Here is a 17,636-nt window from a genome sequence, read left to right as displayed (position 1 = left end):
GCTTGGTTTCCATAATGCGGTAACTGACACATTTTCATGCAGTAATTTATTGCACTAGGCTGGTTGCTAAGGAGCAGACCGACTCATGACAGCAGATGACTCATTAGCTGACAGATCAGTGTAAAAGAGAACATGCTGGCAGACTGATAAGTGCCCCCCGCCAGTAGATCCCCCACAACTCTCGCCAGTGTGACAAGGTGCTTTGGGGGTGGGGGGCATGTGGCCTTGTATAGTTCAGGAGGGAGGGAATGCTCGCTTTTATTTTTTTATTTTTTTTCCTGTGTATAATTTTTAGGAAACTTACAATCACTTTTAAGAGCTTCCTACATAGTGTTTTTAACGATTTGTCGGCACATTCTTTCCAAAAATGTATGCAAAGGAGTCATGTATCTCATGCAGTAAAAGTTGAACTGGCAATTGCACATTCAATGTTAATTGTGTAAAAAAAAAAAAAAAATTGCATTTTGTTTGTCTATACAGCTCAGAACTTCAAGAGGCACTTGGAATAATGGATAAGCATCTTCCTCCCTTTATTTATCGAATGCGCCAACTTGGCTACCCTCCAGGATGGCTGAAAGAGGCAGAAACTGAGAACTCTGGCCTCTCTCTTTATGATGGAAGAGGAGGTGGAGGTATGTTCTTCTAAAGACTTGGATAAGCTACAATACCACTGCTCCTGAAACATTGGTTATATATAGTATAGACCTTTTTTGTTTAGTGTGTGTGTATGTTCTGGCAGACTCTCTAAATTCAATATTGCTCATTTGCTTTGTAGATACAAGTGATGGTGAGATTGAAGATCCTGCAGCACAGAAAAAGTCTTCATCTTATGATGTTACCAAGTTAATTGGCTTTCCTGGTTTTAATACGCCTCTCCTTCCTGGCGTTAATGATGTGAGTTTTTTTCTTAAGCATTTTGTTCATAAATTATCAGTTCTTTTAGGGTTTTGACAAGTAAAGGAACCAGGCCTCAGTGTGTGTGACGGATCTCGGTCTACCCACAGTAAAAGCACACCCCCCTAGGGAAACATTTAACCCTTTGATTGCCCCTGATGTTAACCCCTTTCCTGCCAGTGTCAGTACATTTAAAGTGCATATTTTTAGCACTGATCACTGTATTGGTGTCAAAAGGTCTCAAGTGTCACTTGGTGTCTAATCAGTAAAAATATCCTATTGTTTGTAGACACTTACTTTTTGCGCAAACAATCAATATATGCTATTGGGAATTTTTTTTCAAAAGCATGTAGCAGAATACATATTAACCTAAAATTGTTGAAGAAATCTTTTTTTTGGGATACGTTTTATAGCAGAACGTAAATATTTTTTTCCATATTTTTCTTTTTCTTTAATAGTTCTAAAAATAAAACCGGCAGAGGTGGTCAAATCTCTCCAAAAGAGAGCTCTATTTGTGGGGGGGACATACATTTTATATTTAAGTAGTGTCGCACGGCTGTGCAATTGTCAGTTAAAGTAATGCAGTGCCGGATTGCCAAAAATTGCCTGGTCCTGAAAGAAGGTAAACCTTCCAGAGCTGAAGTGGTTAATGTAGGATAGCGGCAACCCATATGTACAATCCTGCCTGCGGCACAGACCTTGTGGGGCCTGGGACAGTGAATAGGCCCAAAACAAACCCAGGCGCAGTAAAGTCGCAGCAGAATCGCGTGTATTTTTTCAGTGCCCATTGTGACAGATCTTGCATACCCCAGGTGGGCACATCCGCCAGACCTGTCTCCTGTCCAAATGCGCCTGCAGATTCGCCATAACCAGCCCTTAACCCCTCAATCACGAGACAATACACACAGGTGTTGAGGGTTAAACAAGCAGAGCATAAACTGTTTATATACAAGACATTTTTACACAGTTAGGGACACTCCCCTTAGCTTTGTCATAGAGGGGAGGGGAGAAGGAACAACCAATGGCAACTAAACACTTGTTCATTGAAACGGACTACAGATAAACCTAGGGATTATGGTAAGCAGGCAGCCTCTCAATACACATCCCCTGCGAAGAGATGTCTCCAGTCCAGACCATTGTCTATGTGCTATTTACCAACACAATTGGACACAGCAACAAGAGGGGGGCGATGGGGGAGAAGAGATGTAGCATTACATTCTCAATGCCAGCTTGTCCCCAGGTCTCTTCTGGGCTATAATCTGTGGGTAGGAGGCCAGCCCACAGTCCCTCCCAAAACAGTGACAGTGGGTTCTGTCACACCCATTAGCTGTAAAAATAATAATCCAACAGGCATGTTTTATACAAGTCAATTGACTGACTTGTGTACAGCTGACCTGCTGCCCATACATAAATTGAAAATTCGTCCAGTCCTGGATTTAAAGCGGAGCTCCACCCTATTTTAACACTTGAGCGTAAATACTTTGCAGCCTCGAAGGAAGAAACTGCCCCCCCCCCATTTATTTATTTTTTATTTTTTTGTACCAGTCTTATCTTTATCTGTCACTTTCCTTCTCGTCTGTTAACTCGTCGTATTACATAATTTCCCTTACCCGCACTGTCTCCTGGGAGCTTTTGTCATTGCTCCCAGGAGTCATTGCGGAGGCTTGCTGCGCGTTATCTGCTCTATGTTCCTGCTCGCCGTTAAGACTGATCCCTCGTTCCCGCACACGCTCAGTTTTTACGTAGAACAGATAACTCACTTCAAGCCTCCGCAATGAACCCTAGGAGCAATGACAAAAGCTCCCAGGAGCTTAACAGACGGGATGGTGAGTGACAGATGAAGATTAGACGGGTACTGTCACAAAAAAAAATTCTTCTCTCGAGGCTGCAATGCAGTTGAGCTCAAGTGTTAAAATGGGGTGGAGCTCCGCTTTAAAGGGGTTGTAAAGGTTCGTTTTTAATTTTCTAAATAGGTTCCTTTAAGCAAGTGCCTTGTTGGTTCACTTACCTTTTCCTTAAATTTCCCTTCTAAATGTTTGTTTTTCTTCGGTCTTTGTCTGAATTTCTCACTTACTGTTCCTCAGTAAGCTGTTATTTTTTCACTTTCTATCATTGATTTTAGATTTTTATCAAGTCATTTTGTTTTAAAGCAGTATTCAGCCAATAAATTTAAATGTCCCAAGATTATTCAATAGTGTGCACCGCATCATGGCACATTTTGACAAGCCTACCTGTCGAACAGAGCCCTCCAGTGTTGCCTTTTTAGTGTTCCCACTGGTCCTGGGTGTTTCCATTTTTGGTCTGTGGTGCCTTCTTTGGGTTTGCAAATCTTGTACCAGTATCTTGAGGAAATTCACTGGATTGCATTATTCGAACCATGTTTGGGCTGGCTGATTGTGCCCAAGTTGATCAATCAACTTGGGTACAGCCAGCTTGACGGATTTTTCATGCGATTGCGAACGTCTGGTGCTGATGGCAATAATTGCTGTGTGTTTCCCCAGCGGAGATGACTCCCTCACCAGGAGAACACAATAGCTCGGTGTAAGGGATTCCCCCATCATCAGACTGTGTTGCTGGAGGAATTGAGATTTTTTATTTATTTTTTCCTTCAAACTAAGGTTGCAGGAAAGAAAATTGCACCATCTATGACAAGTTTGAGTGCTTGCTTTTAATATATGGTAAACATGTATTAGGTTTTGTAAGTTTTAAAAGCGAGCCTGAATCTCAACTGAAACGTGGGATGCATTAACTCAGAGTATAGCCCCATACACACCATCTGTTATCCTGCAGGTTTTTCTCTTCAGATTTACCAAAACCATGTAGTGCAAGGGCCTGCTTGATTGCATACTAATTGAAACTCTTAAGGTTTGACCTCATATTAGATGGTTTTGGTAAACCTGAAGAGAAAAACCTGCAGGAAAACTGATTGTGTGTGTGTGTGTGTGTGTGTGTGTGTGTGTGTGTGTGTGTGTGTGTGTGTGTGTGTGTGTGTGTGTGTGTGTGTGTGTGTGTGTGTGTGTGTGTGTGTGTGTGTGTGTGTGTGGTTTATCACTAATTTGAGGTTAGGTATCTTGTGATCCGTTATGGAAAAACATAGTCGTCAAAATGGTTTAAAGCATGTAGGATGTTGGATTGAATAAACACTGTTTTAGGGGATACAACTGGATGTATTTGAGGACAGTGGGCGATTGAGGAATGGGAGAGTATACCGGAGAATGATGCTCGGTCATGCATGATGAGGGTGTGTTTTTTTTTTTTTTTTTTTGGTCTAGACACTTTTCTGGCTTTTTATTTATTTATCATATATTTTTTTTAACATATATAATATCACCGTTGCCTTTTTTTTTTTTTTTTTTTTTTTTCTCATCAGGATTGGAGAAGTTTTGGATCAATTCCAATGCAGCAATCACACCAGAAAGATGTTTTTTCCAGCTACCTGTCTCATAACTTTCCAGAAGTAAGTGCTTTGGTTGGCGCATGTTAACCGGTACTAAAAAACTTTAGATTAGATACTTTACTTTAGATATCAAATACAAACTAATAGATATCAAATACAAACTAAAGGGAGAACATATTGTATGATTATCTAGCTTGTCTTTTATAGAGGTCTTGTTTTCCTTTAGTATAAGGCTTGGTTCACACTCCTGCAACTTGGGATCTGAAATTGAGAGCCAAATTTGCAGGACATGTTAAATACCATATTTCTTCAGAGCCGTTCCAATTGACACTACTGAAGTCCTCAGAAAAATGTTCCTGCATGACTTTGATCCATCTTTAATATGGCTCCAATGCCAGAGTGTGTAAGTCTTGTCAGTCACTTCTTAGCCAGGGTTCCACATATGTGGTGCAATTGTCAGTGTGATTTATGAAAGGTAATTGTTCAGCGGTTTAGATGCGCTTCTGATGCGATTAAAGGATGGAATTGTCAATACTTTTTTGTTTAGGATTTAGGGCTGCGATTTTTTTCAATCTGCCTTCATATGCTAGAAATGCTGTCCAGCCACTGCTATGCAAAAATGTGGTTCTCCGAATGCCACTATAATCTTTGGAGTGATGAGTTCCACATTCGCACAGCCCCCTTTGTTTTTTTTTTGCATTGGTTTACACTAGCAGTCACCAAAGTTGCGTGTTTTTCAGTGCAACTTTGGAGTGTGACTTTGATCTTATCAAAATCGGACCACCATAGATGTGAACGTCCTTCATGGAAAACTGTTTCTCTTTTCGTCCATGGATTGCCACAGCCTTCATAAGGGTTATGTTCCTATTCATAGAGGACTAGGCAGAACATGTTCGATATTAAAATACATGTTATTTTAACAGCCCCGCCAAGGGGGCGGTCCCTCCAGACATGGCTTTCCTCCCTGCAGCCTCAGTTTTTTTCTGCCTAGCGGAGGACATGGCTCCCTTTTGGGCCCAGCGCCCTGAAGAAATGTTTTATTTGAGATTCTTCGATCAACAGCCGGCTGGGTGACAGACCGGATATATAGATCCTTGTAGTCTCCCCAGTCCGGCCATCGAGCGTGAGCACACCTTCGCTAAGCGCTGGGTCTGCCACGACATACCCCATGACTCCTAAGGTAGCCAGTGGGCTTTTTGCTTCAGGGTCCACACATGACTGGGCTGTTGTGCTGTCTCACTCACAGTGGACCAGGCCGACAGCTACTCCAACGCAGTTGTATGCCTGTTGGGAATGTGTCAGCGGGTCCTCGCATTGGACGGGTAAGTACAGTCCTTCCTGCCTCGGCCGGTCGAACGGGTTAGCGGGTTAGGGGATTCTCCTATCCTCCCTTTCCCTGCTGTCACATTTCCCTCTGCTGCTCTTCACTCGCTGCTACTGGGGTGGACCTGTGGGAGGGCTCCATTTCCCACTGTGGGGTGTCTGGGCCCGTTTTTATCTGTGGGGGTGTGCTCTGCCTCAGGGAAGCCCCATCCGGCCTTATGATCCACATCGCAGTGTTTCGCCGCCATTTTTTGCAGCCAGCAGTTTACATTGGAATTTCACATTGGCGGGCCATTTTGTCGTGGCCGCGCTATGGCGCAGCTCGTTGCGGACGGCCTTTTTATTGTGGTCACGCCCTGTTATCTGAGACGTCTAGCGGCCATTTTGTGTGCGGTTTGGTCTCTAGTGCGTCTTCTGAACGGCACGCAGATCTTTTTTTCCCTCGCAGATCTTTTTTTCCCTCGCAGATCTTTTTTTCCCTCGCAGATCTTTTTTTCCCTCGCAGATCTTTTTTTCCCTCGCAGATCTTTTTTTCCCTCGCAGATCTTTTTTTCCCTCGCAGATCTTTTTTTCCCTCGCAGATCTTTTTTTCCCTCGCAGATCTTTTTTTCCCTCGCAGATCTTTTTTTCCCTCGCAGATCTTTTTTTCCCTCGCAGATCTTTTTTTCCCTCGCAGATCTTTTTTTCCCTCGCAGATCTTTTTTTCCCTCGCAGATCTTTTTTTCCCTCGCAGATCTTTTTTTCCCTCGCAGATCTTTTTTTCCCTCGCAGATCTTTTTTTCCCTCGCAGATCTTTTTTTCCCTCGCAGATCTTTTTTTCCCTCGCAGATCTTTTTTTCCCTCGCAGATCTTTTTTTCCCTCACATCACACGGGCAGCAGCGCTGAGCAGTACCCTGCTGGGTTAGTGAGCCCCCTGGGTCTTGAATAGGTCCCTGAGAGCGGTCTGTGTTTATGGAGTCAGTATCTGGTCCTCCTTCCCCAAACAGGCCAGAGGTGGCAGCTGGTGCTCCTGCGGTTCCCTTGGACACTTTGTCGGCAGTCCTGGAAACATTTGTTGCCAGGGTGGAAGTGGCATTCGGGCGTAAGGGGGGTACAAATCGCCCCGCCATCTCCTGGGGAATGCTGACTCTGACCCGGGTCCGGTGCAGGACCCCGGTTCTGGGTTGTTAGAGGATGTGGACCAGGACCTTCCTTGTGAGGAAGACCCCTCGCCTGGTTCAGTGCAGGGCACTTGTTAGTGCGCTTACCAGTGCTGTGAGGGACTCCCTTAAGCTGGATGGTGCAGCTGAGTCATCCTCTGAGGGTTCAGTCTGCTATTCGGACCCCCCCCCCGCCGGTGTCACATTTGAGTGCAGATACCTGTCTAAAGACTTTTTTTTTTTTTTTTTTTCACCCACTTCGGCCACACAGTCTGCGGGCAGGACGTCGGATCCCGTCCCCCTCAATTGTGTTCTGGGAAATGCACAGCTCCCAGAACAAAGCGGGAACCAGTCAGCATGGCGCAGCGCGACTCGCATGCGCCGTAGGGAACCGAAGCCGGAGCGCTTCACTTCCAGGTTCCCTCACGAGGATGGTGGTGGGAGCAGCAGAGTGACGAGAGATTGCTTGTCTGCTGCGGACGGCGCTGGACTCCAGGACAGGTAAGTGTGCTGATATTAAGTCAGCAGCTGCAGTATTTGTAGCTGCTGGCTTTTAATCTTTTTTTCTCTTTCGTTCGTAGACGGACACAGCCTTCATTGACCTTGGGGTTATGCTTCTTCCTACCAGGAGATTTAGGCAGAATTCTACAGCACTTAAGGTGTTAAAACCTTTCCTTCATGCCGCTCCTCCCAGGGGGCATGGCTCCCCCAGGCATAACCCACACCCTGCTTTAGCAGCCTCAGTTTGTTTTCTGCCTAATGACAGGAGGTCAGGCTCTCTCGAGTTTTTTCTTGCGATTTTTCTCGCTTTTTATTTTGTTCCTGCATTTTTGAATCCTGCGATTCTTCTATCAACAGCCGACTGGGTGACAGGCTGGGTCCTCGACCCTTGTAGTCCCCCCATGTTCGGCCTTCGAGCGGGTGCCGGCCCTCAGCTCAGCTTTGGGACGTCCACGACAGGCCCCGTTGCTCCAGGGGCGGCCGGGGAACTTCAGTTCTAGGGCACACATATGACCAGTCTTTTATGGCCTTGTCAGTGTGTCTGGCCGACAGCCATGCCGTTCGGACGTTGGTTCTGTCTGGGATACCTCCAGCCGGGTAGTCGCAGGACAGGGAAGTAGTGGCCCCTTACTCAGGTAAGTGGTCTGGCTGGAATGTTTCCCTTGGGAGGTCGACTAAGGGTTTTTTCCCTGCTTTCCTCTCTCCCTTATTCCTCTCCCTCCTTCCCTTTTTGGGTGACGGCTGTGAGGGGTTTTTTTTTTTTTTTTTTTTTGAGGCTCATGTCACTGGGCCCGGGTGTAGCAGGGGCTGTGTGTGTCACTGCAGGGGGCTGTGGTGTTCACTTCTGGGCCTTTGCAGTGTGCTGTGAGGTGTTTCTGTGTGACAGTTGCTGGGAATAAAAAAAAGTCACTGTCTTTTTAAATCTGCATCATTGGCGGCCATTTTTCCGGAGCCTAGCCTTATATAGCCCGGCGGCCAGTTTCTTGTAGTCCTATGCTGTTTTTTTTCAGCATTCGGCGACCATCTTCATATTTTCGTCTGCCTCGTGTGGCGGCTGTTGGCGCTGCAATCACCTCTGATGTGTCTCAGGGAAAAGCAGACACAGCGCTGCACGGCTCTCAGCACACCCTGTCCTTCTCGGACCGCGCTGCACCGGGTGGAGTGGTGAGTACCAGAGACCCCCCATGTTCTCCTTTAGCTGCAGGGAGGTGACCAGTGGGGATTTTTTTGTCCTGCCTTGCAGTGGGGGTGTCTCAGCGCTGGAACTGTGGAACCTGAGCCAGGTCTCCCTCTCCACTAGGCCTGAGTTAACCCTTAGCGTCCCTTCCCCTGCCACATCTGTTTTATGTGGCTATCCTGGGTTTTCTTGCCAGGTTTGCAGCAGCTAGTGCCCGGATGGGGAGTAATAAAGCGCCCCCTCCTGGAGCCTGCTTCTGGGGATGTATCTGACATGGAATCTGGTTCTGGTTTGTCAGAGGCTGTGGACTTGACCCACATGGATGGTGAGGATGTCTGCTGCAGTGTCAGCAAAAATTGTTGGAGCTCTTGTTTTTTTTCTGTGGTGCGTGAGACTCTAAAAATTGAGTTTGTGGTGGAGACACCACCGTGTCACGCAGACCGCCACGCACTGCTGAAGGGTTCCTTGTGTTCCTTATTTGGACGATATGTTATACAAGGAATGGGGTGCACCACAAAAAGTTTGTCAAAAAACTTTGCAACCCCGTTACCCCCTTGAGGGGGATTTAAAATATAGGTCTCTCCTCCGCCAGTGGACCCCCTATGTCCAGACTGCGCAAGGCCGCCACATTGCCTGTGGAAGGGGCTCCTGCATTTCAGGATCCCGCTGATAGGAGAGTGGAGGCCGTGCCCCGCTCCCTATTCACCGTGGTGGTTTGGGCGGTGAGGCCGGCTCTGGCCGGGGGCCCTGGTCAGGCCCCGACTGGAAGGGCGAAGCTCCTGCTGCAGGAGCTGGAAGTAGGGGCTTCCGAGTTCTCTTGGGACCTGGCTGAACGATAGTTCAGGGTCAGAATTTCCTCTGCGAGGCGGCCATGGATACGTTCCGGGGCTTACGTCTATGCAGGGTTCTGCGCCACCTTGAGTGGCTGAGGAGCTGGTCTGCGGACTAGTCCTCTAGGGAGGCCTTGGTGATGGCCTTTAAGGGGGAACGGTCCTTTTGGGACTTCCCTGAATGGTGTCATTGAGGATGCCACGGGTGGTAAGCGCATGCTGTTTCCACAGTCTGGGAAGGGCTAGGGACCTCGCCCTGTGCAAGGACCCGACCCTCCTTGCCTACCTCCGAGCGTTTTTTCGCCCGCCCTGTGCGGTGGGGGTAGGTCTACATGGTGCTTGAATCCCCGCTGCGGGCTAGCAGCGCACCTGATACTGCATGCCTAACAAGTCTGCGGACATACCTGCTTCCGCCTGAAGGTCTGCTCCCGCCCGTGTCTCAGGTGGGAGACTGGCTTCGCATTGCGAAGTGTTTTCCTTTGGGTACAAGATTGAGTTTCTCTCGTCTGCCAACTAGGTTTTTTCCCTCCGGCCTCTGGCCTCCTCCGGTTCGCCGGTTGGCTCTGTCAGGGGCTGTCCAGGATCTTCTGGTCAGGGGAGTGATTGTGCCAGTTCCCTCGTTGGAACGGTCTCTGGGTTTTTACTCCATTCTGTTTGTGTCCCCACGGAGGATGGGGCCCGGTCAATCCTGGGCCTCAAGTCCCTTTTAGGTGGTGTCGATTCGCTTGGTAATAGTGGCACTCAATCAGGGGGATTTTCTGGCATCCTTTGATGTCATGAACGTGTACCTGCATGTTTGCATATCCTCAAAGCACCAGAGATTCTGTGCTTTGCGGTCGGGGGGGACCATTTTCAATTGGTGTCCTTCCCATTCGGCGGGTTTTCGCCAAGGTGCTCGTCCCGATACTGGCTCGGCTGTGACAGCGGGGGTTTGTTATCATGGGATGTCTGGACGACATTCTCCTACGAGCTTCTTCGAGCTCTGCATTGGTCGTGCCGTGTCTATCACGTGTCAGGCTCTCCGAGTGTTCGGCTGATTTCTGGATTATCCTGACAGGGTTGATTCCGTCTCAGGGACTGGAATACCTGGGACTACTCCTGGATTCCCCCGGGGCGGCAGTGTTTTTCTCTTAACAGAAATACTTCAGACTCTGCTATCTGCTGTGCAGCAGTTGCCGACCCAGAAGCGGTCATCTCTGCGATTCTGCGGGAAGGTTCTGGGTCAGTTGGTAGCCTCTTTCGAGGCGGTTCCGTATGCCCAATTCCACGCCAGGGTACTACGGACGGAACTGCTGTCATGATGGGACTAGCTTCCGTCATCTCTGGATTACCAGATTCAATTGAGTCATCTGATCATGTCTCCCCTGGTGTGGTGGCTGGCGTTTCCGGTGCTTCGGGCCGGAAAGTCATTTTTTTGCTGGACAGTGGTCACGACGGATGCCAGCCTCTCCGGTTGGGGAGGGGCGCTTGGGGCACCCAGTCAGCCCAGGGGCACTGGACTCAGGTGGAGTCCTGCCTACTGATCAACGTTCTGGAGCTCCGAGCAATCAAGCTTTGCCTTGCAAGGTGGTCCCTGGATCTACAGAGTCGACAGGTCAGGATCATGTCCGATGACGCCATGGCCTTGGCGTAGGTTTATCATCAGGGAGGCACACGGAGTTCTGTTGCAGCGACGGGGGTCGCGCACATCCTTCGATGGGCCGAAGGGTCCGTTCCGGCTCTATCGGCCGGGTACATTCCGGGAATATGGAATTGGCTAGCCGACTACCTAAGTCGCACTGCACGGGGCCAAGGAGAGTGGTCTCCACCCGCAGGTGTTTCGGGGTTCTGTGCCGAAAGTGGGGCACTCCGGACGTGGACCTTCTAGCGTCCCGTCTCTATCGGTAGGTGCCACGGTTCGTGGCCAGGTTTAAGGACCCGTGGGTGGACGCGTCGGGCGCGTTGGTGGCTCCTTGGGGTCACTATCGCCTACTTTACACCTTCCCTCCTCGGAAGCTTCTTCCTCGCCTGCTGCGCTGAGTGGAAGCTGTGGGGATTCGATCAGTTCTGATTGCTCCGGTTTGGCCGCGTCGCTTTAGGTCCGCGTACCAGATGCGTCTGGTGGCAGATGCCCCCTAGCGTCTTCCCCTGGAAAATGAACTTCTGATGCAGGGTCCTATCTTCCACCCTGTTTCACAGCCACCGGCCTTAGCGGCGCGGCTGTTGAGAGCCAGGGGCTTAAGGACCGAGGCCTATTGGGCTCGGTGGTCTCTACCTTGCTGCGTGCACGGAGGTCTACCTCACGTAGGTTTTTTTCCTCATACATGGAAGGCCTACATCTCTGTGTGTGGGAGATGAACTGGCGCCCCCGTACTTACGTGGTGTCCCGGATCCTGCTGTTCCTGCAGCGGGGAGTGGACCAGACTCTTGCCTTGAGCACGATCAAGAGTCAGATTTCTGCTCTGGCTGTTTACTTTCAGCGTCCCTTGGCAGCGCACTCCTTGATTCGCACGTTTGTGCAGGGGGTCCGCCATGTGGCCCCTCCGGTGAATTTGGTCCTCTCGGCGCTTCAGCATGCTCCCTTTGAGAACTTTCGGGAGATCCCTTTGCTGACTCTGTCGCGAAAGGTGGTCTTTCTGGTAGCCATTACCTCTATCAGACAAGACGAAGGAGGCCACTTTACATTCTCTGGATGTGGTTCGGGCCCTTCGAGTTTACTTGTCGGCGACAGCTCCGTTCCGGAAGTCGGACTCGCTGTTCGTGTCTGTGTCCAATCCCAGTAAGGGCCTGGCAGTCTCGTCGGCCACCATTTCCAGGTGGATCCGACAGGTTGTGCTTCAGGCCTATGCCCTGAAGGGGCGGGCGCCCCCCTTTCGGGTCACGGCGCATTCGACCAGGGCGATCGGGGCCTCTTGGGCTTTCCGACACCAAGCCTCTGTTACAGGTGTGTAAGGCTGCGACCTGTTTGTCGGTCCACACTTTTTCAAAGTTTTAAAAGGTGGATGTGAGTGCATCTTCTGATGCCTCCTTCGGCCGCAGGGTGTTACAGGCGGCAGTTTAAGGTTGGAGTTCCTCTGTTGAGGGAGTCGGGAACCGGAGGAATTAATGGAGGTGTAGGGAATCGAGGAGTGAGGTTTGTTTGGGGTGTAACCTGTTTTTGCTGTTATTTTTCCCACCCCTCTAATTTTTTGACACTGCTTGGGGACGTCCCTAAGGTCAATGATGGCTGTGTCCGTCTGTGAACGAAAGAGAAAAAAGGATTTTTGTACTCACCGTAAAATCCATTTCTCTGAGTTCATAGACGGACACAGCACCCACCCCTCCTTTGTTTGTACTGCTTGTTACGAACTGAGGCTGCTAGAGCAGGGTGTGGGTTATGCCTGGGGGAGCCACGCCCCCTGGGAGGAGCGGCATGAAGGAAAGGTTTTAACACCTTAAGTCAGTGTTTCTCAATTCCAGTCCTCAGGCCCCCCCAACAGGTCAGGTTTTCAGGATTTCCCTCAGATGAAAAGGCTGTGGTGATTACTAAGGCAGTGAAACTGATCAAATCACATGTGCAAAATAATGGAAATCCTGAGAACCTGACCTGTTGGGGGGGCCTGAGGACTGGAATTGAGAAACACTGCCTTAAGTGCTGTAGAATTCTGCCTAAATCTCCTGGTAGGAAGAAGCATGACCCTAAGGTCAATGAAGGCTGTGTCCGTATATGAACTCAGAAAAAATGGATTTTACGGTGAGTACAAAAATCCTTTCAGTTTAAGGTTTTTTCATTGTGTCCGTTTTTGACAAGTTCATTGATAAGGAATGGGAAAAGCCGCAGAAGTCCTTTGTGGTTCCTCAGCGCCTGGCGGTCTGTTACCATTTTGAGGACAGCCTTTTGAAAAAATGGGCTTCTCCTCCGGAGGTTGCCCGGTTAAATAAGGTAACCACTCTCCCTATAGAATGGACCCCTGCTTTCAAGGACCATACTGATAGGTCCGAGGCACTGACCCGCTCCATGTTTACCATGCTAGGGTCTGCATTGGGCCTATTTTGGCTGCAACCTTGGTGTCTCAGACACTCACTGAATGGGCAAAGGTATTGCACCACACTGGAGGTGAACCAGCTCCCTCCTGAATTTTAGACTGGCCGACCAGTTGGTCCAGGGCCTTGTATATGTCTGTGATGCTACCCTGGATGCAGCCCCCTTGATATCCAGAGCCTCTGTTTTGGCGGTTGTGTTGCGCCGCCTGATTTGGCTGAAATGTTGGTCTTCTGATTAAGCATCCAAAAAAGCCCTGGCAGATTTGCCCTTCAAAGGTGGGAGACTTTTTGGTACCTCGCTGGACCACATTATTAAGGATGTCGCTGGAGTTAAAAGCACTCTCCTGCCTCAGTCCACCAAGGGGAAGAAGCTGCGCCGTAAGCAGGGTCCTTTTCCCACGCAGAAGCGTTATTTTCGGCAGTCAGGGCCCGCGGGTAGACTCACCCAGGCTGACAAAGGCTCAGCTGGGGTGCGTAAGCCGAACAAACGGGCATCCATACCCGCCGCCACATGAAGTTTTGCCCCCACCCGACTCATAGGTGTGGGGACGGCTTTGCAGGTTCACAGCACGGTGGACCTCCCTGCTCTCCAACCAGTGGGTCTGCGAGGTGGTCTCTTCGGGGTACAAGATGGTTTCTTTCCTGTCCACCGAACAGATTATTTCCCTCATCTCCCTCTCCATCCGGCTCATCGGTCTGCCCTATTTGGGGCAGTGCAAGACTTGCTGGGTTGCGGGGTAATTTTACCAGTTCCGCAGGACGAGAGGTTTCGGGGATTTTATTTGAATCTGTTTGGACGGACTGCGTCCTTCAGGACCACAATCTTGGACCTCAAAGCCCTAAATACCTATGTGAGAGTACGGCAGTTCCGCATGGAATCCACTCGCTCGGTGGTGGCTGCACTCCATCCGGGGGATTTTCTGGCATCCTTTCTACATCAAGGACACATGCATGTCCCAATTTGTGCAGGACACCAGAGGTTTCTATGCTTTGCAATCAGAGAAGACCACTAATCAGTTTGTGGCTCTTCCCCTTTGCCTAGCGTCGGCACTAAGAGTTTTCACCGAGTCGGCACCGATTCTAGCTTTGCTGAGACAGCGAGGCATTGGTATTATAGTGTGTGTGTGTGTGTGTGTGTGTGTGTGTGTGTGTGTGTGTTTTATATTATAATATATATATATATAATATAATATTATATATATATATATATATATATATATATATATATATATATATATATATATATAAATATAAATATAAATATAATATAATATAATATAATATAATTTAATAGTGGAAATGATGTACTAGAATATAACAAGGCTGGATATTTTACTGTGTAACTAACTTGCCTGGAATATCTATCAAATTTGATTTTGAATCCTTAGGTGCAAAATAAACATTTCCTGCATGCTTTGTAATATGTATTTGGTGTGTTTTTTTGATTTTCACAGCCAAGCCACAATATTGGCCAGAAAAGATCTTTGTCTACTCCCGGTTCAGAAAGCAAAAGACAGAAGACCACTAGAAAAAAAGGGGGGTCACCTGTGGATATGGAGGTGGCATCTGGTAAGATAATGCATGCCTATTATGTAATCATTTATAACCATGTGAGGAAAGTCCTCAATCGGGAGGATGTATACAAAAATTAAACCAGAAGGTTTGCAGCAAAATAAGTACTCAAATTTGTGCAGAATTTTATCTGTTAAGAGGAAGGGTAAATGAAAATGGGCCTGCTGTCATTTTTAACCAAGCTGCAGACAGGCTTTCAACAAGTTTCAAGTAATGCTTAAAGGGGCTGTAAACCCTCAAGGTTTTTCACCTTAATCCATTCTATGCATTAAGGTGAAAAACCTTCTGTAGTGCAGGAGCCCCACTTTTACTTGGCTGAACCCAATATTTGCAGCGACGGGCACAAGCCCAGCAGCTCCAGCCGCTGTCTTGGGTCCTAATTGGACAGATTGATGGCAGCAGGCACCCTTTTTTTTTTTTTTTTTTTAAATCAGTCTTGTTATAAAATTTTGCAAACGGCTAATTGTTCTCCTTCACTGATGAGCGATGCTGATTAGCAGCACTTGTAGGCACTGATAGATGGCGCGTATTGGGACCAATGTCCCTGAAACAGAAGCTGGTTACTGGCTTTATTTTCTCCTCATACTGATCGTAAGGAGAAATGAAAAGAGAAGCTGTTCACCAGATTGTTTACTTCCTGATCAGCTGTCATTGGCTAACAGTGTTTCACGTGGTAAAGGGCCCACTGTGATTGGCCCTTTACTGTGTTCTGTGATCAGCCGAGTCCAAAGGACTCTAATCACAGTGCGCCAGGCGAGGGATCACAGGAGGATGTCTATTGATGCCCTCCCGACACCGGAAACCCATGCTGTAGCTGTCATTCGGCTATAGTGCAGGCCGGAAATTTTTTCCTCCATGCAGCAAGGTTAAACATGTGCGTGCTGCTCCTTCCCCCCCCCCCCCCCTCCTAAAATACATACCTGAGCCCAATCTCGATCCAGCCATGTGCATGCAAGCTGAGTCTCTCTTGGCTTTTATTGGCTTACAGGGAGTGCAGAATTATTAGGCAAGTTGTATTTTTGAGGATTAATTTTATTATTGAACCACAACCATGTTCTCAATGAACCCAAACAACTCATTAATATCAAAGCTGAATATTTTTGGAAGTAGTTTTAATTTGTTTTTAGTTTTAGCTATTTTAGGGGGATATCTGTGTGTGCAGGTGACTATTACTGTGCATAATTATTAGGCAACTTAACAAAAAAAAAATATATACCCATTTCAATTATTTTTACCAGTGAAACCAATATAACATCTCAACATTCACAAATATACATTTCTGACATTCAAAAACAAAACAAAAACAAATCAGTGACCAATATAGCCACCTTTCTTTGCAAGGACACTCAAAAGCCTGCCATCCATGGATTCTGTCAGTGTTTTGATCTGTTCACCATCAACATTGCGTGCAGCAGCAACCGCAGCCTCCCAGACACTGTTCAGAGAGGTGTACTGTTTTCCCTCCTTGTAAATCTCACATTTGATGATGGACCACAGGTTCTCAATGGGGTTCAGATCAGGTGAACAAGGAGGCCATGTCATTAGTTTTTCTTCTTTTATACCCTTTCTTGCCAGCCACGCTGTGGAGTACTTGGACGCGTGTGATGGAGCATTGTCCTGCATGAAAATCATGTTTTTCTTGAAGGATGCAGACTTCTTCCTGTACCACTGCTTGAAGAAGGTGTCTTCCAGAAACTGGCAGTAGGACTGGGAGTTGAGCTTGACTCCATCCTCAACCCGAAAAGGCCTCACAAGCTCATCTTTGATGATACCAGCCCAAACCAGTACTCCACCTCCACCTTGCTGGCGTCTGAGTCGGAGTGGAGCTCTCTGCCCTTTACCAATCCAGCCACCGGCCCATCCATCTGGCCCATCAAGACTCACTCTCATTTCATCAGTCCATAAAACCTTAGAAAAATCAGTCTTGAGATATTTCTTGGCCCAGTCTTGACGTTTCAGCTTGTGTGTCTTGTTCAGTGGTGGTCGTCTTTCAGCCTTTCTTACCTTGGCCATGTCTGAGTATTGCACACCTTGTGCTTTTGGGCACTCCAGTGATTTTGCAGCTCTGAAATATGGCCAAACTGGTGGCAAGTGGCATCTTGGCAGCTGCACGCTTGACTTTTCTCAGTTCATGGGCAGTTATTTTGCGCCTTGGTTTTTCCACACGCTTCTTGCAACCCTGTTAACTATTTTGAATAAAACGCTTGATTGTTCGATGATCACGCTTCAGAAGCTTTGCAATTTTAAGAGTGCTGCATCCCTCTGCAAGATATCTCACTATTTTTGACTTTTCTGAGCCTGTCAAGTCCTTCTTTTGACCCATTTTGCCAAAGGAAAGGAAGTTGGCTAATAATTATGCACACCTGATATAGGGTGTTGATGTCATTAGACCACACCCCTTCTCATTACAGAGATGCACATCACCTAATATGTTTAATTGGTAGTAGGCTTTCGAGTCTATACAGCTTGGAGTAAGACAACATGCATAAAGAGGATGATGTGGTCAAAATACTAATTTGCCTAATTCTGCACTCCCTGTAGATGCAGCAGTGTGTTCTTTTCTAGACAGGTTTTTTTTTTTCTTTATATTGTGACGGCACAGTGGTGGTGGCAAAGCTCAAGAGGAGCTCTGGTTCAAACCCATGCCTGTCATGCGGATCTGCATCATTTGTCACAAATCCCGGACAGAATAACCTGCCTGTCTGCAGGCAGATATCCCCACAACAGCAGAGAAAGTATTGGGTAACTTGGCTAAGGCACTCTCCTCTCAGGTGACTGCTCTCCTCTGGGTTCAGGCACT

At 47.8% G+C, this 17,636-nt stretch overlaps 1 protein-coding gene across 1 annotated transcript in view; it reads left to right on the top strand.

Annotated features, from left to right (window-relative positions):
- Window positions 1–17,636, top strand: part of ZCCHC8 (zinc finger CCHC-type containing 8) — a 107,228-nt gene that overhangs the window by 67,158 nt on the left and 22,434 nt on the right. The window contains exons 10-13 of the mRNA XM_040347271.1: window positions 481–632; window positions 776–894; window positions 4,265–4,351; window positions 14,719–14,833. Coding sequence (XP_040203205.1) covers window positions 481–632; window positions 776–894; window positions 4,265–4,351; window positions 14,719–14,833 — 473 coding nt within the window. The remainder of the gene's footprint in view (window positions 1–480; window positions 633–775; window positions 895–4,264; window positions 4,352–14,718; window positions 14,834–17,636) is intronic.

This window comes from Rana temporaria, chromosome 1, assembly GCF_905171775.1.
Source record: "Rana temporaria chromosome 1, aRanTem1.1, whole genome shotgun sequence".
Lineage (NCBI taxonomy): Eukaryota > Metazoa > Chordata > Amphibia > Anura > Ranidae > Rana > Rana temporaria.
The sequence above is the reverse complement of the archived record's forward strand: the minus strand, read 5'-3'. Positions and strand labels throughout refer to the sequence as shown.